Raw genomic sequence first — 25,780 nt, 5'->3', positions numbered from 1 at the left:
CTTTTGAGGACACTGTGCTCACTTACATTCATTCCTTGCACTCTCAAACTAAACATTACTGATACAAGCCTAACTCCAATTTATGCTGAATGCAAATGCTAAAAAACAAACTGGTGAAGCTGGTTTTAAATATCAAATTGGTCCCAAACATTTCAGAGGTCCAACCACACAAATAAATACGCACAAACACACACACAGACCTCAATGCAACCAGCTCCTGCGTGAAACCACAGGCCTTTCGGTCAGCGGAATTTAGCTTGACATCCAGAGCTGCCTTGTCCTTGGCCAACTCCTCCCTGTCATGGGTAGCTCTCTTTATGGCTGCGGTCTGTGTCTCAAGCTCCTTCTTGCACGCACACAGCTCCTCTGTCACAGATTGCAACTGCCTTTTGACCTGGAGACGAGCACAGGCAGAAAAAAAACCATTTCTTTACACAACATCATTATAAACATTAAAATATTGCATTTGCAATTCACAACAGACTTATGACAAATACATTTTTGATTATTTTCAGCCAGAGTCTTGTTCGTGACAAGTGGGAGACAGATGGATACCCTCACCTATGGCCACGACCTGCGTGTGGCAACTGAAGGAATGAAATAAAGAAAAACCATGGATATAAGGGCCCACATAGCAACATTGGTATGGATTGGATCTGGCCCACACAATGTGCTTACACATGGCCCACATACCGCAAAGAATGACGGCCCTTCGGTGGCCCAGATCAGGTTTGCCAGAGGTGGCCCACACATGGGCCAGCACAAGACCAGTTGCAGACACACTGGTGGCCCTGTCATTGCCCAGAAGTTTCAGCTCTGGCCCCAGATGTCAGCCTAATGTGTACCTTAATCAAGCCATGTAATAACAACATGTGCATAATAGTGCAAAAGTAACATGACAAAACTCTGTTCAGACAGTGAATGGACTGATTCTTATGTAGCGCTTTTCACTATTCAAGATTACTGAAAGTGTTCTATACAACATGCTACATTCACCCATTTTCTCTAAACCAAGTGCGTCCTAACTAAATTCATATACATTCACATTCTTGGCATGCAGACTGGAGGAGCCAGGGATCGAACCACTAACCTTCCGATCAGTAGGTGACCTGCTCTACCTCCTGAGCTACAACCACCCAGTGGTAAACATGAGTAAACCCTCAATAGGTTTTGGATAAAGTGCCCACTCACAAACCTGTCAAACCTGCATTTGAAACTTTGGCTACCATAGCAGTATAGTATTGCAACAAGACATTTGGATCTTCTAACTAAAATAGGAAAATAGGAACATAAATAGTGCCATCATTGCCAGACCTGGCCCACATCTGGTTGACATACACCCTGCCATGACACCGGTCAGTCAGAAGTGCCAGCTTGATGCCGGATCCGGGCCAGACCTGTTTTCTATGAGCCTGGGCCACATAAACCAAACCACAATCGGCCAGATATGGCATTCCATCGCATAAACAGTGGCTACATTGCCAGACCTGACCCATATCTGGATGACATATGTCTTATCGTGCTAGAAGTCAGCCAGCAGTGCCGGCTTGATACCAAATCCGGGCCAGACCTGCTTGCTATGTGGGGGGCGGGGTGAGGTTCCAACATAGCCCTTGAGTTTAGCGCTGCTGCTCCTTTCCATCTGAAAGCAAATTAGCTGATGTGGTTCAGAGATGCCTTTTGAACAACTTGTATTTCAGCAATATCCAAACTGAAGAAGACACAGGGTAGCAGAGGAGTGGAGAGAGGGACACCATGACTTCAACCAGTGGTTAGTGAAGTCCTGTTGCCATCTTAGTGTCTTGAAATGAGGGGCAGATCTGACTGTGAAACTGAGGACTATCTCATGATTATACCCTGGATAATCCCCTTTTCTGACTCCAAAACTCATCACAATTTCTCAAATAAAGTTCATGTTTGATTGAATATGGCCTAAAAAAAAAGCAATCAATTAGTAAATTGTTCCCTGAGGTCACAGAGTAGAGGAGCTGACGCAAGGCTGGACTGGGACAAAAAATCGGCCCGGGCATTTTGACTAGAGACCGGCCCACCAGGATAAAGATTGAAAATGTGACGTCATTCAGGGGTAAAACCGCAAAGGATTCTGGGAACTTGTGGCAAGAGGTACTAGCGCACGCAGGCTTTCAATTGAACTCAGTTACACAGCGATAAAAAGAAACACAAAAAATGGCAAGAAGCTGTTGTATTATTAACTGCAACAGCCGGTCGCATGACAGCCACGGGAAGCCGATCTTTTTTTTTTTTTTATCGGATTACATCGTTGAAGAGAAATTTTTTAAGCCATGTTTCCGAAGTAAGAGCTGACGGATGGTCTGGTCCGGATATACCAAATATAATGTCCCAGAACATTCCAGCTCACATGTTAGTCTGCTCCAAGCATTCCCACAAAGGTCAGAGTTTTTTAGTAGTTAATGCGTCATTTTTCTTAACATAATTGGTGATATAGGTTACAAGCAAGTCTGGCGCTGAACAGAAATTGTTGCACTATGCTCCTTTATTTATTGTGCATAAATAGTGAATTGTCCTGACACAATATTGCGTTTCACTCCTGTTATTACCATGGTACATTGACAAAAACATATGCTTTTATTCACAGGATAAAACAGTTGTTTTGTATCACTAATTGTCCAGTACGATTACAGCATACAATATTATTGTCACTGCTACATTTCTGTAATGAACCAGAAATCATTTCCACTACTAATTAATTACCGTTGAGCTCAAAGGTTATATTAATAAACGGTTAACGAATGTGTATTTATGACGACGATTTGTGAGACTGGTAAACTTACCTTTGTTCATACGATGGTCCTTCGTTCTACACGGTGCGTTTCAAGGTCCTGTACCCATCCGTCCGTAAACTGTACCTGGGCTTGTTGCAGTGACCTGAAGTTACTAAACTTCATGAGTGTATGCACTCACTCCAAGAATCGTGTAATTATAAATATGAGCGTGGTGAAAGTTGGGCAGCACGCTAACGTCTTTTGTCCCTCTGCGTGCTCGTAAGGGTCTGACCCTTTCACACCTTTGATTTTTTCCTCGTATCTTTTCTTTGTCTTTTCGTCGAGTCTGTCTTTGTACGGACCGGCATTGTTCTCCTTTTGTTTTGTACATTCCTTTTTTGTGCGGCAAAGAAAAAACAAGAAGGTATTGGAATCGAAGAATGAACGTTTTGCGGTGCTGCAAATGCTTGCATTTGATGCGGTACTTGGATTGTTTTGCCACGAGTTCCCGGCATGCAATGCGCAAAAATCACGTGATTGTTAAACAAGGGGGCGGGTGCATTCAGCCTCCTCGGCTGTAATTGGTCCAGCCCAGAGTCGATCATGACCAATTGGCCAATCCAACACCTTTCGTTATATATACCCTTCCTAAAAAAATTTTTAAAAAAAATCCATCGGCCCATAAAAACAAAAAATCGCCAGCGGCCCACGCCCGATGGCCAGTCCAGCTATGAGCTGACGGCTATTTTCACACAGACATCTATATATGGAGTCTTTTTGGAACTAGAGCTGTGGCCCCCTGGAGGCCATTACAAAGATTGCGAGTTTAAATAATTTCTTTGGTTTAAGATTTCAGACCTGGAAACTACAGTGATGTGTCTTTTGGGGAGGACAATGAGCCTTTTAGGTGGGTGAACCCTGTGGAACATGAAAATTCTAGCAGAAATAAATACTAAACCACTAAAAAATTTGGCTCTAATGATTTTAAATTTAGACAGACCTCCTGCCTCCATAAACATTCATTAGGAGACACAGTGCCCTGTAACAGTATAGTAACTGCACTGAAACATGACTCAACCGTGAAATAATGGAACTAACAAAATGGTTCCAAAAATAAATAATAAATGTCTCACACATCCTTTGTTTTAAGTTTGCAAAGAAAATAAGTTGAAGAATGGACTGAATCACTTTGAGGGAAGGTTTGTTTTTTTATTTTAATTTAAAAGCATATTGATTTGCTTCTATAATAAGCACAAGAGCTTTCAGTTCATATGAGTATATGCTGTCGGTTTCCGGGTCAGGCTTTCTCTCTCTCTCTCTCTCTCTCTCTCTCTCTCTGTCTTGCTCTCAGGTGAAGAGCTGGGCAGAGCTGTCGTTTCTCGGGTTTGTTTCTGCACACATGCAACTCATTACCTTCATCAGTACTAGGTACTTAAGGACCGGCTGTGGCAGTGTCTCCACCAGATTGTCGCCTCCACTTTGGTGGTAAATCGGCCAACCTTGTGTAACTGAGATTTCTGCAAGTTTCGCAAAGTAACTCTTGCGTTTGATCTGCTTCCCAGTTTACCTCCTGGAGTTCTTGCTTTACTGCTTTTGAAACCTCCCTGCTGCCTATAGTGGAGTCAAAAGACCACAGTCGGATTTGTTCTTCATCTGCATTCATGTTTTCTGACTTTCTTTGGAAACAAGTATTTGCCAGCCTGCCTACCAGCTACCCCTCCCTTGTCTCACCCTTCTCCCTGGACAAAGTAAGATTTCTAAGCTGAGAATCATTAAGCAATCTCAGGCGACCTCACAGCTCTGGACTTCATTAACTGATTCTCTCCCATTTCAAAGATTCTCCCAGAGCTCCATTACCGCTGTTAGCAGCCACCTGAGTAACACACGCCCATTTTTTCTTGTCTTACTGTGAATAAAGCTTCCCGGGTCCAACCTTACATTTTTTTTTTTATACAAAATATAATACATACAATATATACATATGGCGAAAGAAGCTTCACAGGGTTCCACTCTCACAGCTTCTGTAGGAATTAAAAGGGTAGGTAGCAGCCATATGTTAAAAAGATGCACTTAATTAGTAGATCACTATTAAGTGTCAACAGCTTTTATAAAAGTACAAATTTTGTCTGATCTGGAGCATTACAGTGTGTGTTAACACACAACCAAAGCCTTCCCAGAAGTGTGAATTCACCCCAATGTCAGACTGTCTCATCTCTCTACAGCCTTAGTTAGTGTGTAAAGACTCATCGAAGTACAAGGGGGGCAAAAAAAGAACAAGTATGGCTTATTTGGAAGGGTTGGCAAGAAGAAGCCTCTTCTCTATAACCAATGTGACACCACAATTTGTTCACACACTTGCATCTTTTGACAGACACAACCAAAGGGGAGATGTTTGACCATAAGACACCACCACTTTTGGAGAAAAATAACACAGCACAAAAATCTCATATCAACTGTCAACACAACGAAGGAGGGCTGATGATGTGATGCACTTTGCAGTCAAAGAATCAACCACGAACTCCTCTGCATGCCAAAGGTTTTTTAGAGTAAAATGTGAGGCCATCTGTATGAAAGCCAAAGCTTGGCCCAAACTGGCTCATGCAACAGGACAATGACCCCAAGAACTGCAGCAAATGTACAACAGAGTGGGAGAAAAAAAGGAATCACGGTTTTGCAATGACAAACTCAAAGTCCAGGCTTCAAGACCATAAGAGAGCTGCGCATATTTAAACACCTGCAAACCACAATGAACTGAAGCAACCCTGTAAAGAAGAGCGGGCCAAAATTCATCCACAACCATGCGAAAGACTGAAAATATCATACAAAAAAAACAATCAACTTATTGCTTATATAAAGGTGGTTCTACAAGCTAGATATTAACTGGCTGTACTAAACTTGCTTTTTCACACGACACTAGTCGGGTGATTCCATATGAAGTCTTTCCAGTGCTGTAACTTGTTCTGAGTAGCCACCTATTCCACATGCTGAGTCTTGAAGTTTAACTTAAAAGACACTTTTGAAGTTTCCACCAGTGAATTATTAGAAAACCGGTCAAACATGCATTGCATCAATGGCTGTTTGTGTTCCTCTACATCAGAGACAATAAGTTGGTGCAGTGTATTGAAATATTAATGGGTGCTGACCAGTGTTTAAGGTGTGATTAGTCTTATCAGTAAGTACTCAGAATGACCCTAATATACTGTACCAGTTACTGACACACTAGCACACTATATTTAACCAACCCCTGCTACTTCTAATATTTCACTGCGGCAGAATGTTTGAAAAGCAACAATCACTATAATTTGATTTTGGACCAAACAAAAAAATGAACTCACACTAACTAAATATTAGCACACAATGTCTTTCAGCCTCTCCTTAGGTAAATATTCAAGTGGATGAATTACACCAATGTTATGGATGTGTGTAGGCCCCCAATATGGGGATGAAACATGAGCTCAGTGCGATGCACGCCGCTACAGGGTTTGCTTCATCCAAGTTTGATTTATTTTTACAGATAAGCTATCTAAAAATGTTTGGATGGAATTTGTCAGATTTTTTAGGTTTGTTATATTTTTGCTCAGATCAACATGGATATCCCAGTTTCACATTCAGAACAGATAATACAGCAGGAGAGGATTCTTTTCATTCTTTAGAGGACGGAACAGGGGGATCTGGATCTGCTGAGGAAGAATGGAAATACTTTAGGTGTTAATTTATTGCTGCTTTCACCAAAACTCCTGCTGGATATTATATGTCTGTCTATTTATCTTTTCCAGTTCACATTTGTTCACCAAGGTCCTCTGCTTGTTATGTCCCAAGTTACATATAAAACACACAGTGGAGCGCTGCATATCAAATGTGAGAGGAAAAAACACAGCAGATGCATCCAGGACCTCCTATGCATTTTAATGTGACAACAAGCTCCGTGAACCTGCTGAAAGCTGTTAATAACACCAGCCAATTCTCCAAGGCGTCGGGAGCAGGGAGGAGCGTGAGCGGCCTGACCTGCGAGCGCTTCTCCAGAGCCTGAGCTTTCTCCTTCTGCAGGAGACTCAGCTCTGCTTCTAGCTTCTGGCAGAGATCCGGCAAGTGGCTGTGGGAGCTCTCCAGGGCTTGCTTCTCGGCGAGCAGATCCATCATCTCCTTTTGTGCCCGCGCTGCATCCTCTCTGGCTGCTGCCCGCTCCGCCTCGGCTTCCCGTCTACGTTCACAGAGCTCCGTCTTCTCTCCTTCTGTCTGGAAGGGAAGCCAGGATATTTCATTTTACTTCCTTTCCTTCTAGTAGCAAGTCTGCTTGGTTACACCTCTGGGCACTTATTTATTTTCTAAATTAACTTTCATTTCAGCGATCACCAGGATACAAAAACTGCAGGTATAGAGTAGAGCTATATGACTTTGTGAGACCAAGAGAAATTTTCCAAGTCAATAATATCAAATAATATGCTCTTGATCAAAATCAACCCTATAGTCTTTGTATATTAGTTATATGATTTATATACTGTAAGTTTGGGAGCACCTGATGACAGATCTGTGACTCACAGTGCAGCACACAGCAGAGCAAGTTAGTCACCTCACCTCGTGCTCTCTACTTTTTTTGTATGTTATGGGGGAACTGCATGGCTACTGACCTGCAGCAGAATACGACTGAGCTCCACCTTGTCTTTTGCTAAGCCTTCACTAAGGGCGGCCATTTTGTCGAGAGAATCTTTCAGCGCCGCCTCCTGATTCTGGAGTTTGTTGAAGGCCAGTTCCTGCGCAGCACTCTGAGACTCAATCTGCGGAGTGAAATAATATTAAAAGAATTATGACAGATCTCAGAGAAACTTTGCAAAACTTGCGCTGAGGAGCTGAGCTGTTAACCTTGGAGAGAGCCAGGGTGAGGCTGGCCTTGTCATCCTCCAACACCTCCTTCTGCAGGGTGATTTGGCTCAAAGCCTCCTTCACCATCACAAGCTCCCTGCGCAGATCCGAGTGCTTCCCTTCGAGCTCCTGCAAACTCCTCTCACTGAAACAGAAATTATATCACATGTTTAACTCTCCACCACTGTTCTGCTGGTCTCACACACGATCCCTTTAACAGTAATCCATCTGTACTTAAAAAAAAAATGAAGAAATGTTGGCATAAGTGCCGAGTTTTCTTTTTTCTGTTTTTCTGGTTTTTTGTTCAATTGCATGTCCTTCTCCAATTCTCAGCTAATCAAATTTTTTAGCCCAAGAAACCCTGAAAATGGGAAAGAAAAGTATCCCTCATGCATGAGTGCAGTAATGCTATGTAAATCATTTACATTTTCATCCAAATGTCATGTGGGTGCATTGCCGGCTGGAGAATGACATGTGTTACTGATCTGAACTCTAAACAAACGGGCCTTGAAAACAATCACGCCTGTCAGGATGTGCTTTGTGTAATGGTCATTCTCTGTGATCTTGCTGTACCCTCTTTGGGCCTCCGTGTTCTGGCGTGCCAGCTGCATCTCTAGATCCTCCCTTTGCTGCCTCAGGAGATCCCTCTGTCTCTGAAGTTCTAGCGAGGAGCTCCGTAGTACCTCCATCTCAGCACGCTGGGAGTCCACTTCCTGCTGAATCCCCGACAGCAGCTTCTCCAAGCTGCTTTTTTCACTGTGTGATGTGGTGAAAGAAATAAGCAGTGGACATGAAAGAGACAAAGCATGTTCAATAGCTTTCTAAATGCCAAAATCAAAGTGTAGTCAAGAAAAAGAAGTAGAAGTAATTGGTGAGGATGTACCTGGAGATGAGCTCCAGTGAGCGGCGATATCTGTTGCTGTCCCTGAGGCTTTCTTCCAGAGCTTTTTTATCCTCCTGACTTTCCCGCCTCACATCCTGAATCTTCTGCTCCAACTCTCTCCTCTCAGCGTCCCTCTCTTGCTGGTGTTCGCGCAGTGTATCCACTTGCTCCAGAGCAGCCTCCAAACGTGCACGTAGCTCCTGCAGGTTATATGTCAGTGTGAGTGATTGAGCTTTTTATGCTTGAAAGGCTGCAACATAAAAATTGACATGACACAGAGTTACATGAGAAGAAACAATGAGAGAGACACAGACAACCATTCACACTCATTCATACCTGAAGCTGATTTAGAATCGCCAATACAATTCATTAAATTCTACCCATACAACGCCACATTACAACAACAATCGCCAAGTCACAACAACAGTCACTTTAAGGCGCTTTAAGCCAAAGGATTCAAACCCACGATTCTGAGTTTAGACTGTGACACTTGCAGAGGATGTAAAAGTACTACATTTCCACGTTGCATCAACAGATCTTAAATGTGTTTTCCAGCCCTGAAAATTTCACATTCTCCTGCATTTGTAAAGCTACAATGACTCAAAAATACTGCAAAAATGAACTGACTCTGAACCTGCGAAGTTTCCGTTATGTGCTTTGTGGCCCTGTTACTTGGAAAATATTCAGAATGTGAAGGTATGAAAGTTTTTCATGTCTTCATTAAACACCCTAAAAACAAATCAGCTGATTCTGATCAGCTCAGCTCAGGTAGGAACTTTTTTAACTTTTTAAACTTTTTTTTAAGTTTGAACTTTTTTAACTTGACAAATATGACAAATAATGATCACAGAAAAAGTAAAAAAAAAGAAAAAAAAATCACTTCATAGTAGCTTATAGTAGTAGTTAATGGCCTTACAGTTTTGTGTAGCTCATTCCATTTATAGGCAATAAACTATTTAAAGTTCATTGTGGATAAGAGGCACAGGTAATGTTAAAGCATGTAATCAAAGACACAGACCTGCAAAGCAAACACACTCTTAACACATAAACACATGTGTTACGTGTGTTTATAAACACAAAACTGTTATTACAAAGTGGGGAGATTGTTGTTGCTTTGAAATTACATACTACAAGTATATGCCCAAAAGTTTGACTTTTGCAGATATAAATTTGAAGAAGCGCACAGACTGTGTGTTAGATAAATGCTATACCTGTGTTTGTTTCTGGTGTTTGGAGAGAGCATTCTGTACTGATATCACAGTAGCGTTCCTAAGAGGAGAACGGCCATGAAGAGGCGAGGATGACACACTCTCAGGGCCACAGCCGTCCCCCTCACTGCTCACTAACTATAAAGAAATTATAGTAAAAATAAAAGGCATTATTGACTTCATTGCATAACAGCTTCACAATCTAATTCACTACTTTGTTTTGTTCCGACCTGGTGAACATGGTGTAAAATCTTTTGGAGGGCTTGGATCTCTGTGTGGAGTATTTCCATCTCTGCTTTATCCTCGGTTCGCCTTGTCTCCTGAGCAGGAAACCATTTAAGTCAGATAAGCAGCGTACATGGAGTAAGTCTGACATTCCCCAGACTGCAGCCCTCTAGACTAGGAAGTTATGGACTTTATCAAGCCTCAGGTCCAGACTAGAGCCAATTTAGCTATCTGTCACCTCCTACCATATATTCCCAAGGTCCTACCATCCTGTCCAGACTGATCTGCATGGTGTTGAGGCTGATATCTTTCTCACTGTTCTGGCTTTGGAGGTGCTTCATTGTGTCGGTCAGTTCCAGGATTCTAGATAGACCATGAAAAGAGGGTTCAGGAGAGTTCAGGAGACATCAAGGAGAAGACAGAAAGAGACTGGGATGTACTCCTCCCTCTAGACCATCAATGCTATCATGTTCTGCTCATAGTCTACAAGAGATGGCACAAAAGACTTGATTCCCATTACTAGATAAAAGAACTAGATTTACTCCATATATAAAGGTTTGGGGTTTCATCAAGTGGATTATACTTGTCTTTTCATTCAGGCATAGAAAAATAAGAATTTCCTAAATGATCGAACAATCGCACTGCACATGACCTTGAAGCCAGTATTCCTGTTTCAGTTTATGAAAATGGAATAGTGATGGCCCAGAGCAGTTAGTCTAACCCACAGATTGAGTTACTCAGTTACTATATTCAGTCTGAAACCAGCGGTGGATGGTTGTTAAACAAAATGAAGGTAACCATAGGACATTTTCACAAAGGAACACAAGAACCACATTAAGTTAAAAGACAGACATGGTAGATTTCTTTTAGGTATGTTGCTTTTTGAGAATAAAGTCAATAAAAAGTTGAAATGTCAGGAATAAAGCTGAGCTGAAAAAATAAAAGTTCGAGGAAGAAGAGTTTCGGCATTTTGAAAATAAAGTTAAAGCTTTGAGAGAAAAAGTAAAAAGTCAATATTATACTTTACATTTCAAGAATAAAGTTAACTCAGTAGATTTCACCTCGTTTTCATCATCTTGACTTTTATCTAAACATCTCGACTTTGTTCTTGATATTAATATTGACATCCCGACATTAATCCTGAGATGTTGACTTTAACTTTACCATCTTGTACTTAATCTTGACACGTTGACTTTAATCTTGACATTTGTACTTGGGGAGGCCTTTACCTGGAATTGAGTTTGACTTTCTCTGCATCGCACTGAGCCTGAAGCTGCATAGCCTCTTTCAGCTTGTCCTTCAGCTGCCTCTCCAGAGCGGACATCTCCACACCACCACAGGGGCTTCCTTGTGTTACTCTGGCCTCTAAATTCATACAGGCAGCGTGCAGCTGCTGGGTAGCTGCGACACACTCGGTACGCATATCAGACAGAGTTCTGTTGAAAATAAGGATTGCAGAATGTGTTATGACATTTGAAATTATTTAAAGCATAAGAAAAGCGGATGATGGTTACATTCAGTTGCAAACTTTTATCCTAATTTTTAAAAAAAAAGATGATGAATGTCTCTCATGATTAAGCTCTGAGAACTGAGCTCTCTTTGAAGTGTCTTAAGTTTAAGTTGCAGCTCAGCATCTGACATGACAAAGCTGTCTATGAACTGAGCACTGACTATAAAAGCAAAGTACTCTACAATACAGTGGTTCAGCACTATAGAAGCCAAGTCTCCCTGAAGACAACAGCTTAGGCTTCGTCCTGATGGATGATTTTAACAGTGAGTGCAGGCACCTTGAGCAGTATTTCCCCACAGTGAGAAACAATAAGCAGGGGCCAATGACCTTGTTGACCTGCTCCACTTTGATGTGTGGCTGAGAGAGGTGGATTGTCGTCACAGTCGTGAGACTCACAGGAGAAGGTGGGGGTTTTGTGGAATTCTGACTTGCCGGAGGGATTCTGGCAGCACGCCACACTCACCTGTCAGTGAACGTCCTTAGCTGGGTGAAACTGCTCCGCAGGGAGGCGGCCTGGCGCCACAGCGCTCTGACATGAGCCTGTTCCCGACTCAACCGGGAGGCACACGTCTGCAGAGACAAGCAGCAAACCGGAGTAGAACCTGGCGTTAAGGTGGTGTGGGCTGCTTATAGCAACCTTTAATTTTATTGTGATCCCAAGCAGATGCAATAATAGAACTCCTGGACTCACGCTGGCAAACATACAAATAATTGGATTTCCCTGAATCAACAGATGTAGCCCATTTACAGCACGAACGCCAGATTGTTTGCACAAAATTTTCCTCCCCCTCAGCAGTTGGAATGTTTTCACAGGAAACAACAACTCAAAAATCATAGCAGTGAAATGAACAGGGAATGAGAATGAATTGACAAAACTGGCTATGAATGGAATTCCTACCCCATGTGAACTCAACAGGAGTTTAATTGCACAATCTCTATACAGAAAGGGATGAACCCTGTTGCCTTTCTGCCTCAAGCACCTCATTCCTGAGGTTTTTCTCACCTCTTGCTCTCTCCGCAAACGAGTATCACACGACTCGGCATCTTCACGGGCCTTCCATAAGCTCTCGGTTAGCCCCTTGTTGACAGTGCCCACCTGGTCCAGCTGTTCCCGCAGCATGAAATTCACTTGGCTGAGGCTGGCACTCCTGGAAAAAACCCATCGTATGACAAAGTGACAAATAGCCGTGTTGACAGCCTCCTATAAACCCTGTCAGAGAACCCAAACTTCTTATAGTCAGCATTATCACTCAAACATATATTTCTTTTAGATCCACACTTGCCAGCTGCGCTTACAGGGTAAACATGTGTGACAGTTTTACAATATCTGTGTTGAATAAGATTTAATATCAACCAGATCTGCCTGTAGAGTCATTTACCAAATGTTTACATCATTCTCACACTCAACACACACCCTCTTACAGTAAAGCACGCTACATTGTTTTGCTTGGTTATCTGTCTGAGAAGCAGCCAAACCCTTGTTTGCATGAATGGGATGATATCGAGTTAAAAGGGAACTGACATGTGAGGAAAGAGGGATTCAATAATGAGGACTTGTAAGTGGTAGCTGTGGGACTTATCTCTACACTATACTTATATTACACAAAGTGCTAAAGTGAACAGAGCTTGGTAACTCTGCAATAAGTGATATATTTAGGCAATAAAAATGACTGATTGCTGGCAGACTTTGCACCACGGGTATTTCAAATAAAGCTCCATAATTGTATAAATCACTGGGCATTAAAATCTGGCCTCGGCTCCAGAGGTTGGCCCACGTTTAATGTGGAGCATTATTAAAATGTTCTGGAGAACAGAGTCAACACAGTCCCACTAATTTTCTCTGACAAATTGGATGCCGAGGTCATTTGCCAAGGGCAGGTTTCAGCCTCTCCCTTGCAGCACGGGGAAAGGAAGAACTGCAGGGAAGCTCGAGCGACTACTGGGAATATCTCTGATCCAAACATTTCTCAGAAATATTTCAACTTGATTTCTGCTTCTCAAGACGAAACAGAAAAAGAAAACAGAAGCAAATTTCTTGCATCCCTCCCTTCTGATACAGCTTTTCTGATTTATGGATTTTTACTTTGTGCACTTTTTACAGTGTTATGTATTAATTATGAGTAGAAGACACATTTTTTTATTGCCTGTGTAACATGGGTACCTCCACTGCATAGTGCCCACCACTCACCTTTTCTGTTCCTCTTCCAGCTGAGCTGACTTATTCTGGATAGCTACGTTGAGATCCTGCTCAACCCGCTGCAGGTACTCGACTTTGTCTAGGTGGCCCTGCAGCTGAACAAACACACAAAACTACTACGGGCATCCTGATAACCATGAGGCCATATACAAAAATCACCATAATTACAGTGTACTAATCAAAAGTCTCTGCGTGGGCTTTGCAATTTGATACATTTAAGTGCATTTGAATAAAAGTGGGACATAATAAAGTTTACCTGTGTGTCTAAAACAGCTTATACACTATATAATGCAGTACATTTAGTGTTTGACATTTTCCAGGGGTAAAAGACAATGCCAATAAATGCAGTTCCTCTAATGGCCACTTGAGGTTAGTACCAAAACTGAGCTAAAATTTACAGCCTGGTATCTTTGATTTATAGGTGTTCCCACACGGGCAGCTTTAGCCAATCATTGCCCTCAGGCCTCAGTGAAATCAGTGCACTTAACCTCAGCCATTTTTAAAAAATCATTTTAATAGGGTTTTCTTGGTACAGACCACCCAGGAAGATTGTGCTTAACTTTTGGTGAGGGAAATTGTAGTGTTTTATTTATATTACTTATCACTAATTAGAAGATGTTGTGTTTGTGCATCTGTACAATTTCTGGACACGGCTTGTTTACAAAGCTTGTTAGTGCTAGCTAATAAAATTCAAAATAAGGTTACTCCTGCATCCAAGAAAAGCAACACGGAGCAGACAAATGCTAACACTAAAGCTTCAGTGTTAAAAACCAGTGGGTCACAGAGGCTACGTACATCTTTTATATAAATGGAACTAAAAAAGTGGTACTTTCTGAAAGCAAGTCCACAGAGCAGAGAAGCATCAAAAATCTAACTTTGACTAAGTTAACAGCTGTCAAAGATCACACAAAAACGGACTCTACTGCTTATTAAACAGTGAACTCATTAGTAATGGTGATACTGTATATTGAGTAGTAAAATGGTATAGGTAAAATACCAATATTTGCTCAAACCCAATACATTTACAATATGCTCATTTGTCTGAAAACCTAAACGTGATTCTAAAATAAATTCCAGATTGAGTTATAATAGCTGATAGTTTTAAATTATATTTAAATTAATTTTGAATAATTATTTTGTGTGAGATTAAAAAGGGCAAAAATGTAAAACATTACTTTTTTAATTATTTGACTGTAATGCAATTGTGATAATAATTAAGACGGACTTTATCAATATCACCCGGCATTGTGCCACATTCCTTCTTTATCAGGCGAGATCATTTGCATTTGAGATTTATAAAAAACAAAGAGCTTTATAAGATTGTTTTAAACATGCATCATCAGCTTAACAGTCAGTTGGGTGTAAGGAGCAGATGAACCTCTAGATGACTCTAGTAGGCTTATAAAACTTAAATTTTTAATTTATACCGAAGCAGTACTGATTCTAATACTGTCGTAAAAACACACCAACAATCTCATCTTTTCAGTTTCCGAAGTCTTCTCCAGAACTTGCTCTTCAAGTTCCCCACATCTCTTCTTATACTGAATCACCTTATATAAGACAAATGCAAGACGGATGGTTAGGAAGCTTCAAGGCATACGTGTAGAGGTGTCTAAACTCTGAGATCCATTTCTAGCTACCTTGGTCTGCAGCTTCTGAACAAGTTGGACTTGTCTCTGTTGGGCTTCCTGATAGGCCAGCAGTTTTTGCCTATAGGCTCTCTCCTTGTTCTGTGGTTGCATAGCTTCTGTTGATACACTGTGCTGGTCTGAGTCCACCGCTGGCTGCAACATCAGTATCTGATCAAGCTGGAGTAGAGCAACAAACAAATACAACAAAGCAACAGAGCCTTAGAAGGATGCACATCATTGTGCACATCACACATGGCCTTTGAATTCATTTACCAGTTTATCAGAAGGACTTTGAGAAGTTTCAGAAGTCTCTTCTCTATAAAACCTAAACTTTCTTTTATTTACAGAGTTTCAGAGAAGCCTTGAACTCTCTCTGCTGTATGGTACTCACTGTAAAATCACCCACTATTCATAAAGACAGGAGTTTTTGCAAAGTGCAACAAAAGGCTACCTTAATATTTATTTATTTTATAGACTATTACTCTTCTATTCCTGTTTACTGCAGACACAGAAGCAGTAAAGTTCAGGTATCTCAGGTGTTTTGTTAGTGAGTGGGGGAAGAATGGAGCAGAAGGAACAGTGCAGTAATATGGATGGAGCTTGGGCTTTCATTGCTCTATCATAACCTAAAGTTCCAGTTAAGGCATCCAACTGGGAAGCAATCCTGGATTATGTCTCTTTCCTGCTTTGGGAATGTGTCAGTTTCCCTCCTGGACAGCTTAAGGAGGTAACTGGGGAGAAGGAGGTCTGGACACCTCCGGTTAGACTGCTGTCTCTGCAACCTGGACTCAGATATGTGGCAGAAAATAGATGAATGCAGGTCTATCTTATATAATCAGTAGCTACTGTATAAAATATTCACATAATTTGTCACGGACCCGGTTCCGGGGACTCGGGGTGGACTATAATTATTATAATTATTATTATTATTTTGTGATGTGTGTGTCTTCTGCACAATGCTGTCATGTCTGTGTTCCACTTATTGTATGTGTAGGCAGGGTGTGTGTGTGTGTATATGTGTGTGGCTGTAGGATGGATGACAGGCACCTGCAGGCCTAATGGGTGTGGCCCTGCTGGAGGACTGGCCACACCTGAAGTCCCTGCCACACACCTGCTGCTGATCAGGGCTTGTCGGGGGAGCTATTTAGGAGAGTGTTGGAGCTCCCACCGGTGTGGGATCATTGCGTTACATCCCAAGTTAGTGTGCGTCAGTGTACGGTAGTGCAGATCGTGTATGCCCGCGGGGGTCAGTGTTGACGGCTGCTTCTGTTATTTTCCTGCAGGCGGAACGAGGAACCAGAAGGACAGCACGGAGGTGAACACACACACGGGAGTCTAGGAAGCAACGGGAATTTTGTATGCATCTGTTATTTACCTCACTGTAAATAAACGCACTGTCTTCACTAAAGAGTCCAGGTTTCGGGTCCTCCTTCCACACATCCCCACGGTCTGCCAGGGCAAACCGTGACATAATTTCCCATTTTCCTATGGTGTCAACTCATTTCTTTTGTTGTGTTCTGATATTTTCTTATCTGCCTCAAACAAGCCAATCAGCCTCTGTTCCCTGCACCTCTCTCCACCTCCTCGTCATGTCTTCCTCATCCTGGTCGTTCAAAGAGCCTCATCTAAGTCTCCATCTGCTTCATCTTCATCGGCATTGTCTAGACTCATACTAGTACCCAGCTCTGCCATGCTGTCTTAGACTCAATCACCATTACGCAGTTTCTGTGGTTTCGAGTATTACTGTTTTCAGTAAAGTATTTCAAAGTATTCAAAGTATTTTAGCTCATTGAAATACATTCCAAATCAAAAATGTCAAATTTTGATTGGCTTTAAAAATCTAAAGAGCAGCAGTATTAAGCTAAAGACAGAGTAAGGGGTGATAATATCAATACTGTCCTGGTCTTCCTCATTGTGGAATCTCATTTTCTCTCCCGTATCTGAAATCCAAATGTCCTGTAACCTCTCAACCCCATACAACCTAAACTCCCTGTGCACCACCCACTCTCTATGCTGGTGCCAGACACCCTGTCCTCACTAATACAAACCACATGGCCCTAGAGCACTACAACACACTGCGTGCCTCTAGCTGCCCTTGCCGACTTCTCATTTAAAAAGAGATGAAGAGAGTGAGAGCAAGCGAGCGAGCCCCCCTCCCCTGCAATACGCTCCAAACCACCATCCAAGCTCGTCAAATCAACCCTGCGACCCACTCCCTCCCTCTTCTCTTCTGTACCTCATCTCTTCTCTCGGTGCTTAATCTCTCCAGCAGGCTCCAAGAGAGCCAAGACAATAGTCTCAGTGTTCAACACTGGACCCAGCCACTTTGCCACCATTATTAACACATTTTCAAATGCCCTTTCAGAAATTTATACTACAAACTACACTTACGGTCATCACGCACTTGGCTCTGTGCTTTTGGTGTTTTTCTCTGAGGACATGGGGAGCACAAAAACATCTTTTACTGCCCGTTGTTGAGGTGACAGCTTTAGGGACTGAGAAGGGAGGAACAACATGGGTGGAGTGTTTGAAACGCACAGCACTGCAGCAGCTGTGTTTAAAGGGACTCCTGGAAACAGCTGTGTGTGGAGCATTGGTGATTATGCATCTTTTCAAGTATTTTGGCACAACTAAAGCAATAACACTGACTTACTAACAAGCATGCACTTTATAAATACTACAGGATATGAGCGCCATGTATATTCGGTGCCATGTGATGCTGAAACTGTAACTCTCGTAGCCACATCAAAAAGAAATCCAACACTGTGATAAAAAGAAACATAAACAAACAACAACAACAAAAAATATCCATTACTTCAATATACACGGTGCAGAATGCAGGATTCAGATAAAGGATCCTGGTAAATTCAGGCGCTACAATAGATGGGCGATATATCTTCATGCCTCTTGTCTATGCACGTGCATAAGGATCTTATACATGTATAATTTGAGCCTTGCATTTCTTTTATTCTACAACAGTACTGAACCACTCTATGCACTAACACGTAGAGATTTGTAGCAATGTCCCAACAACCAATTTTGGTGAGTAATACCTGAAAAATGAAGAAAACTGCAGTGGCCACTTGAGGGCCCAAAAGTGAGTCAACCCTCATAGATGCCATGTTAATATGTTCAACTTAACAGCAGAAATAAACAATTTTACAGCCTGCTACAATAAGCAGATTTAGTTTGCTAATATTGTTTTGTTCTTTCATGACAATAACAATAATAAAAACCACAAAAATTGATTGTCCAGATTCCCAGTCAACCCAACTCTTTGACTCCTCAACCAGCACAGCAGCTCTTCATTTCTGTTAAACATTTGGGTTTTATTACATCAGGATCCAGTTGCATGGATAATTCTTTAATGTTTTTACTACCTCTTTTAATCACTTCCCTTATAGATGAGAAACATTTTCTTGGGGGCACCTACTTTAAGCTGCTAATAGTTATTTTCCCTATCACTGCTCATTGAGTTGGACTAATTGTTCCATAATCACTCGTTGCTACGTTGTTGCTAGTCTCATTCTGTGCAGATCGATTGGTGCACCAACACAGGTAGCTACAGCCAAAAGCTGCCACACCAACAGCTGCTAATTTGACTTACTAAACTGGATCCCTTAACCGGGTTTGTCATGTTCAGTCTGTCCTAGAAGTTTGTGGCTTAGTTCTTGTCTATGAAATTCTAGCTTTTTTATTACCCTGTGATTTACCCTTGTCATCTAAACATGATCATTTCTAGTTTCACAAAACCAAGATGCAATGGCCAAAATTCTGACATTCAGTGTTCAAAATGACTACTTTAAAGTCAATGGGCAGCATCATGGTGACTATATTCATCTTCTCCATATGCATATTCAGTAATTGCAAAGATGGCCGCGGATTGTCCTCTCACAGCAGTTTAAACAGTGTTTTGCAGGCAAATCTGTAGTAAAGATGTAAATAATTGTACTTATTGGAATGATATGTACATGATAAGTACATTCCAAGAAAACTCACTGTGTCTGAAACTGGAATTAGCATAGTATTAGAGCATTAGTTCAAGTTGCTAGATGAGCTTGAAATGATGATCATGTCTGAACCCTGGATTAAATGAGACTGAGAATTTATACACACCTAAAGCTGCAGTACACTATTAGAACACTCATATCACAAGCTCTAATGTAGAACACAGCTACAGCTTTATCAGGACTATCTTCTATTCTCTGGACTTCATTGACTTTCTAAAAAATAAAATATGTGACCATTAAAACTAGATTTGCATGGATACAGCCCCTTAGAGCTTGAAGGTCAGGAAAACACAGATTTTCTTTAATTTAGTCAAACTGTCTTTTATTTATAAAGCACAAGAAATTAATTTCCATCAGCATCTGTGCCTGTTTAGCCTGCACCATCCCTACCACCCAACTACCTGATGCACCCAATGACCAGGCTACCCTGGTAACTCCTCAAGGGCCCCACCCTACCCTGACACCGAGGGTTGTTTGTGCTTTTTCATACATGGCTGCAGCACATGGGCTTCTTGCCAGCGCCTCGCCCTTACTCCACAAAATACAGAGATGACGCTTTTTTATAGTTTGTCCCCAGTCAGCTGTAAAGCAGGAGGCCAGGGGCTGCTCCGGATTAACCATGCTCCTTGCAGGAAGCTCCCAGGAGGGTGCCATAACAGCCTGGTGTGGAGAACCCCACCACTGCTTAACCCTCCTACACCACCATCTATTCCGTTGCTCTGCTTGCATCATTAACTCTCATCACTCACATCTCCAAGTGAGCTTGAACTCATTGTCCTTCACAACACACGCATACAGTGGTGACTGTAAAGCCAAAGAGAGAAGCAAGTAATCCCAGTCCTCCCTCTGCACTAACTCGGGGCTTACAGGGCTTACCGTGGGCCCAGAATTGCGCTCGCTTAACACCCATGCTATTTATGATCTGCTTCAGAGCACAATCACCCTCGATCAACTTTCATGATTCCCTAAAGTGAGCTGAGCCCAATCCTAACATAGCTCTGCTCTTTGAGGTCATCTACTGCCATTCTGCAATAATGCCGAAAATGCAATTTATACAAAAACCAGCCTTTATGTCATGGTATACTTTATTCCTCCATATGGTCGCTTTGAGTTCTTTTCTTTTCTTCTTTTTAATTTCCAAGTATCTGTTTCTTGAGCCTTGCTTATGGCTCCAAAGTGTAAGACTTTTCAGGCCCTTAAAATGTGCTTTGAATTAGAGTTTTTATACTTCTTGATATTTATGATTTCTGCCACTCCTTGTATTGTCTCTTTTGATAAATATTTCAGACAACATCAAGGGATAATCTTGCTTTGATTCATCTGCCAGCAAGCAACAAGAGAATCATTTTCAAGGCCCTTGTGAAGTCTTTGGTGTTTGTGCCAAAACTTGCTGCCTTGCTCATGTGGTATAAGATCAGAATCCAGCCCATTCAGTTAGCATCTCAGGATTGCAATATCTTCTCACTGACCTAATGTAATTACATTTGGGTATCTGATAACTATCTATCTGATAAAGTATCTTGGGAAGCGTATTCTCTCGTTTTCTGCTATATGACATTGTGAATTCATACCTGTTTTTCAACAAAGATATAAATTTTCTGCCTTATCCAGGAACTATTTCACAACCTCAGTCTTCTTTTCTTTCTATCTGTGGTTCACCCAGGGCGACATCTGGCCGTGAGTGCGCACTCCAGCCAGCATGTGAAGGGTTACAGCTGCAATCGTTTTCTCTGGCTTGGCCTGGACCCAGAGGCTTAATAAAGGGAATTAATGGAGTGCACTATCTGTCAGATTCCTAAACACAGCTGGAGCGGATGTCCATCGCCCCCAAGCTGCCCAAAAACTTACTGTCCTACTTGAACAGCTCACCCGCTCCTCCCTCCCCTCAAATTACCCCCTGAGTGCTGACTCTGTGAAAGAGCCCCAGCTGATTGTGAAAGCTGTTTATGTATCATCACTGACAGTAATTACACAATGTGGGATAACAAACAAGGAGAATGGAAGGAAAAGAGGAGGGACTGCTGAGAGCATGTTACCATAGAGTGAACTTTTGGGTCATGGGGACAGCTGCTGTGATGGCCTGTAAGGGATACAAGTGATCTGTGTAAAAATGGCAAACTCATAATGCAAGCTTAGTGCTCACAAACACGCGGCTGGTCTTGCACTGCTTAACACAAATGTGTCCAGCAAGGACAATGCAATTCAAAACCTACACATACATACATAAACTCAATCAGTACAGACTTCACATCTGATTAGAGATCTCTGACATGTGAAAAAGAGCTGAAAAGTAGGCTTTATGTCTGACTTTAAAGTTAGGTAACATGAGAAGCAGAAGAAATGTCAAAGGCTACGAGGTTTAATGGAATACTTTCATCAAAAAATTCAGTCTTCAGGAGGGCTTTTAAGCATTTTCTTTCTCTGGGGAAAGTAATTAATTTTTACAATTTTGAGACAGTCTGACTTTCTGGCTGTTTTCCATTCAAATTGCAGCATAAATGAATGGGTTTGTGCCAGCAGGAAAAACAAACTAGGAACAGAGGGGGGTAGAACAGTAAAAGAAGACAGTAATACAATACTTAAAAACAGACTTTATCTCTTTGACAGGGTTCTTACGGAGAGACCCGGGGGATTTAAAATTCCACAGGGCACTGGCAAATGGCAGTTGGTGTCAGAAATCATTCAGCATGAGTTATCTTTATCCAACTGACTGCCACACCGCAGTACTGTGCAGGCAATCTCTAAGTGTTCAGGAGTAGGGTATGGATGTCCGTGTCTGAGAAAATGCACATTGGCAGGCCTCCAAAAGCAACACAGAAGGTTCAGAATTCACCCCAACATGTTCTCCAACCTCTTGAGGCCATCCAACGCACAAACTAGGTCAAGGTTTATCCTGGTTCAGGTGCAATTTTCTGGGGTCACCAGGGATCGCGAAGGGTGACTTAACAGAGACACAGAGGAAGGCTTTAAGAGTCCAGGTGTGACTTCACCAGCACTATGTTAACAGTCTTCTGTCAGCTCAGAGCCTTAAGGAAAGCTTGGCAAAATGTATGTTTTTGAATTGTCACACACTTTGTTCAACTGACTTGGGCCACAAACATTATGATATAGAGACACGGCACTCAAAGAACCCTTAAATCTACAGGGGAAACGAAACAGATTGTGGCACTTGTTTTTCACGTGTGGTTTCAAGATATAGGTGGGTGAAATTCTCTCGTTTTTGGCATTTTTATTACTCTGGTGCAATTAGGCAAATGCTGGCACACTGGATTGAGCAATGAATGAAGTTGGAATGTTGTGTAACAGAAGTAGAACTTCAGTAAAAAAAAAAAAAAAAGCTTTTAAAACTTTATTTGATGCACTTTTATTCCTGGTAAGAGAAGTCTGGACCAGCTCCTTATCCACTCAAGAATCATACTTGAGGATGCTTATGAGTTTGCCCAACTTGTTGACTCGTATTTGTGAATTTGGACAAGGGATTTGACCTCAGCTTGAAGCCCCCCACGGTGTCCTGTGAGTGGTGCTTCGACGGTATGCATTATTAGGACAATTGTTAACCCTTTAAAGCCTCAACATTGAAATAATCACAAGAAAATGAACTTATTTTGAAAACGAAATGCTCATTAAACCTTGTGATGATATTTTAAATAATAATTTGCATATATTAGTTATAATTGTATTGCTTAATATATATATATTTGGCAGTTTGACTTGTTTGTTTGGTTGTTTTTCATTTTTTCGGGGGCAGTGCAGTGAGAGCTTGGTTCCTTTAGTTCATTTAGTTCATCTTTGTTCCAGTGGCTAATGGACTCTGGCAGAACTGCCCTTTATCACTGATTCTGCTGATAACTATGGACAGAAATTCAAGGTGCAGCCAAAAAAGCAAGAGTTTCAAGATTTGTTGGTTTTAGGGTCACATCTTTTATTTTTATCGACGATGTGACTTCATCAATCTATGAAGGCAGTGGCTTGATGCCAAATGTGAAGTGGCTGGAATGAGGATTAGCACCTCTATGTCTGAGGCCAGAAAAGGGTGGAATACCCACAGTGGCTTAGGACGAGTTCCTATTCAAGTGGAGAAGTTCATGTGTCATGGGGTACAAGGAGGTTCAAGGAGACAGGAACAAGAGACTGACAGATGGATTGGCACATCATCTATATCGATGTAACTATTGTACCTGTTGTAGTGAGGTAATTATGATGTGATTCTTTTAAAAACAATCAGAGGTAAAGACATTCTGTACTTAAGTAGAAATGCTAGTTTCTGTTTGTTGGCATGGCCAAATAAATTGGTGTATTTGAGATTTGTCAACTATTACTTTTGTGTTTATACCACCTATTACCTTTTGGTATTCAACTCTGGAGTTATTTAAGTTTTGGCCTACCACTGTGGATATTGTGTATGTGTGGATGTGGATATGTGTATATTGGAAAGGTGGCCTCTTCAGAGACAGAAAATCTCAAATACTTCCTCGGGAGTTCAGTCATTCAGGAGAGGCTTAGAGTACAGCATTTCCCCCTTTACTTTAAAAAAGAGACAACCCAAAGAGGGCTAAGCATCTGATTAAGATGCTTCCTGAGCACCTCCCAGGTGAGGTGTTTTCGCTATGTCCCACAGGAGGAAGACTCTGAGACTCTCAGACCCAGGACACACTGGAGAGATCGAGTCTGTCGTCTGATCTTGGAATCCCTCACTGTTCTTGCTAGAAAAATACTACGCGACAATTACACAGAAATGGAGACAGGAAGACTAGCGTCCTTGGAGAAACTTTTTTTTTCTCGTACTAGTCACAATGCATCAGCCTGATCACAAAGTTATGGCATAAAATGGGCTAAGGTTGTTGTTATTTTAGCCCCTAGGACTGCAGGGGACATATTCCAGCTGTGAGACTGTAGCTGTTGGATGGCAGGGTGAAAACTGCCCCCAACCCCCAACTGAGAAGCTCTCCAGAGTGTGTTGCTGATCAAAAACTAGCTGATCAAAAACTAGCACTAGAAATCCTATACTCCAGGTGGGCCTGTACATTTATCCCACCAAAAAATGCAGAGTGCAGGTTTATGAACAATGTGGAAATTATCAAGAGAAATTTCAATCACAGTAGTCAATGCAAATTACAGAGGAAAGAAGGTTCAAGCTGAGGGCACCTCGGACAAATGCTGACTTAAAATGTTTCACACAAGGTCTCATGGAACAGCTACAAATGCTCAAGGCTGGAAAATATCACTGATAATCAATGTTAACACTGAAAGCCAATAAGCAATTCTGAATTACTGACCAATCATATTTTTGACACAGTGATATTCTCTGGCTGCTATATATGGGGCAAATGAGACATACTGACATAGGTACAATACACTGATTAATTAAACGGAGGTTACTTGGATGCAATGTATGTGATACATTCAGTGATATGAGCCCTTCAGCTGTAAGTGCTGATGGAGAAATCTGTGTGAATGAAAGGCTGCTGGCCTGAATGTTAGCGTCAAAGTCAAGGAAGCATTTTTGGCTCTCGGGTACTGATGAGCAAACTGCATTACCATCACATAAAAGCAAAGCTGCCAAAAAAATCAAGCTGCTTTTACATAGAGGAAATAATACGAAGACAAGAGCTTTCAGTATAATAAATGAGTCTTGACAGGAGTTTCATAATGAACCTCTTGACTTATGAGTCACCACCAAACAAAATATTCAGATTCAAATTGCTACTCTTTGGGTTTGAGCATCAAATATCCACAAGCTGTGCTTTAGTTTCGTCTGTTTAGTGCCTTTTCACACTTCTAAAAATATTCACAAAATAAACAAGCCAACCTAAATACGTTTTATTTATAGCCACGGTTTTAAAATGAATTCCAAGAGCAAAGCAAGCAGTGCGAGATCATTAGATTTAAGCAGCAGAATGAGGGCAGTGTGATCATAAATGGCTGCTTTGTGCACTATGAAAAATTAGGTTTTTCTTCAACGGTCCTCGGGGAGGAGGCCAGTGACCTTCACAATTTTCCCCCAAAACATGGAGGGGCAACCATGGGGGGCCGTGGAGGGAGACACGCGTCCTCGTGAGCACAGGAGGTCCGAGTCTACCTGAACAGACTACAAGGAAACCCTTCATGAACCACGCTCCCCACTCTTATTTACACTAACAAACACACACACACACACACACACAATGGTTGCTTATACAGTAATTACCTTAATATGTAAACTGTAATTCTACAGCAACTCATTAAAAAAAGTATGATATACATACACGTGCAAAGTCAAATTAATTTAGTCTGAGCATGTGTATGCTGCCCTTTCCGCTCCTTAGATTTTTACTACCATACATTAAGTGGAGTTTCAGTCTTCCTTCAATGTTAGTTTGTTCAGCCCCCAAACAGGCTTCCCTACTGGAAAAAACAGCGCTACACTGACGCTCACAGTAAACATATCCCATTTCAAACCTACGAAGCTTTTTGCAGTCAATGCTCTAGTGTGCTTGATATCAACTATATACATGTATATATATATATATATA

At 41.6% G+C, this 25,780-nt stretch overlaps 1 protein-coding gene across 4 annotated transcripts in view; it reads right to left on the bottom strand.

The window, feature by feature from the left end:
- Positions 1–25,780, bottom strand: part of crocc2 (ciliary rootlet coiled-coil, rootletin family member 2) — a 44,876-nt gene that overhangs the window by 14,645 nt on the left and 4,451 nt on the right. For 2 of the 4 annotated variants that reach the window (XM_014332842.2, XM_014332846.2), the window contains exons 4-18: positions 15,268–15,435; positions 15,094–15,177; positions 13,619–13,722; positions 12,434–12,578; positions 11,894–12,000; positions 11,150–11,356; positions 10,166–10,283; positions 9,926–10,015; positions 9,699–9,833; positions 8,488–8,687; positions 8,178–8,360; positions 7,605–7,749; positions 7,373–7,519; positions 6,750–6,980; positions 201–394 (exon numbers count right to left, since the gene is read on the bottom strand). In XM_014332842.2, the coding sequence (XP_014188328.1) occupies positions 201–394; positions 6,750–6,980; positions 7,373–7,519; positions 7,605–7,749; positions 8,178–8,360; positions 8,488–8,687; positions 9,699–9,833; positions 9,926–10,015; positions 10,166–10,283; positions 11,150–11,356; positions 11,894–12,000; positions 12,434–12,578; positions 13,619–13,722; positions 15,094–15,177; positions 15,268–15,435 (2,258 nt within the window). The remainder of the gene's footprint in view (positions 1–200; positions 395–6,749; positions 6,981–7,372; positions 7,520–7,604; positions 7,750–8,177; positions 8,361–8,487; positions 8,688–9,698; positions 9,834–9,925; positions 10,016–10,165; positions 10,284–11,149; positions 11,357–11,893; positions 12,001–12,433; positions 12,579–13,618; positions 13,723–15,093; positions 15,178–15,267; positions 15,436–25,780) is intronic. The other 2 variants (XM_014332844.2, XM_014332847.2) reach the window with 2 other exon arrangements.

This window comes from Haplochromis burtoni, unplaced genomic scaffold (genome assembly GCF_018398535.1).
Source record: "Haplochromis burtoni strain Fernald_Lab_line unplaced genomic scaffold, NCSU_Asbu1 Contig_13, whole genome shotgun sequence".
NCBI classification, from domain to species: domain Eukaryota; kingdom Metazoa; phylum Chordata; class Actinopteri; order Cichliformes; family Cichlidae; genus Haplochromis; species Haplochromis burtoni.
This window is presented reverse-complemented; position numbering and strand designations above follow the sequence as displayed.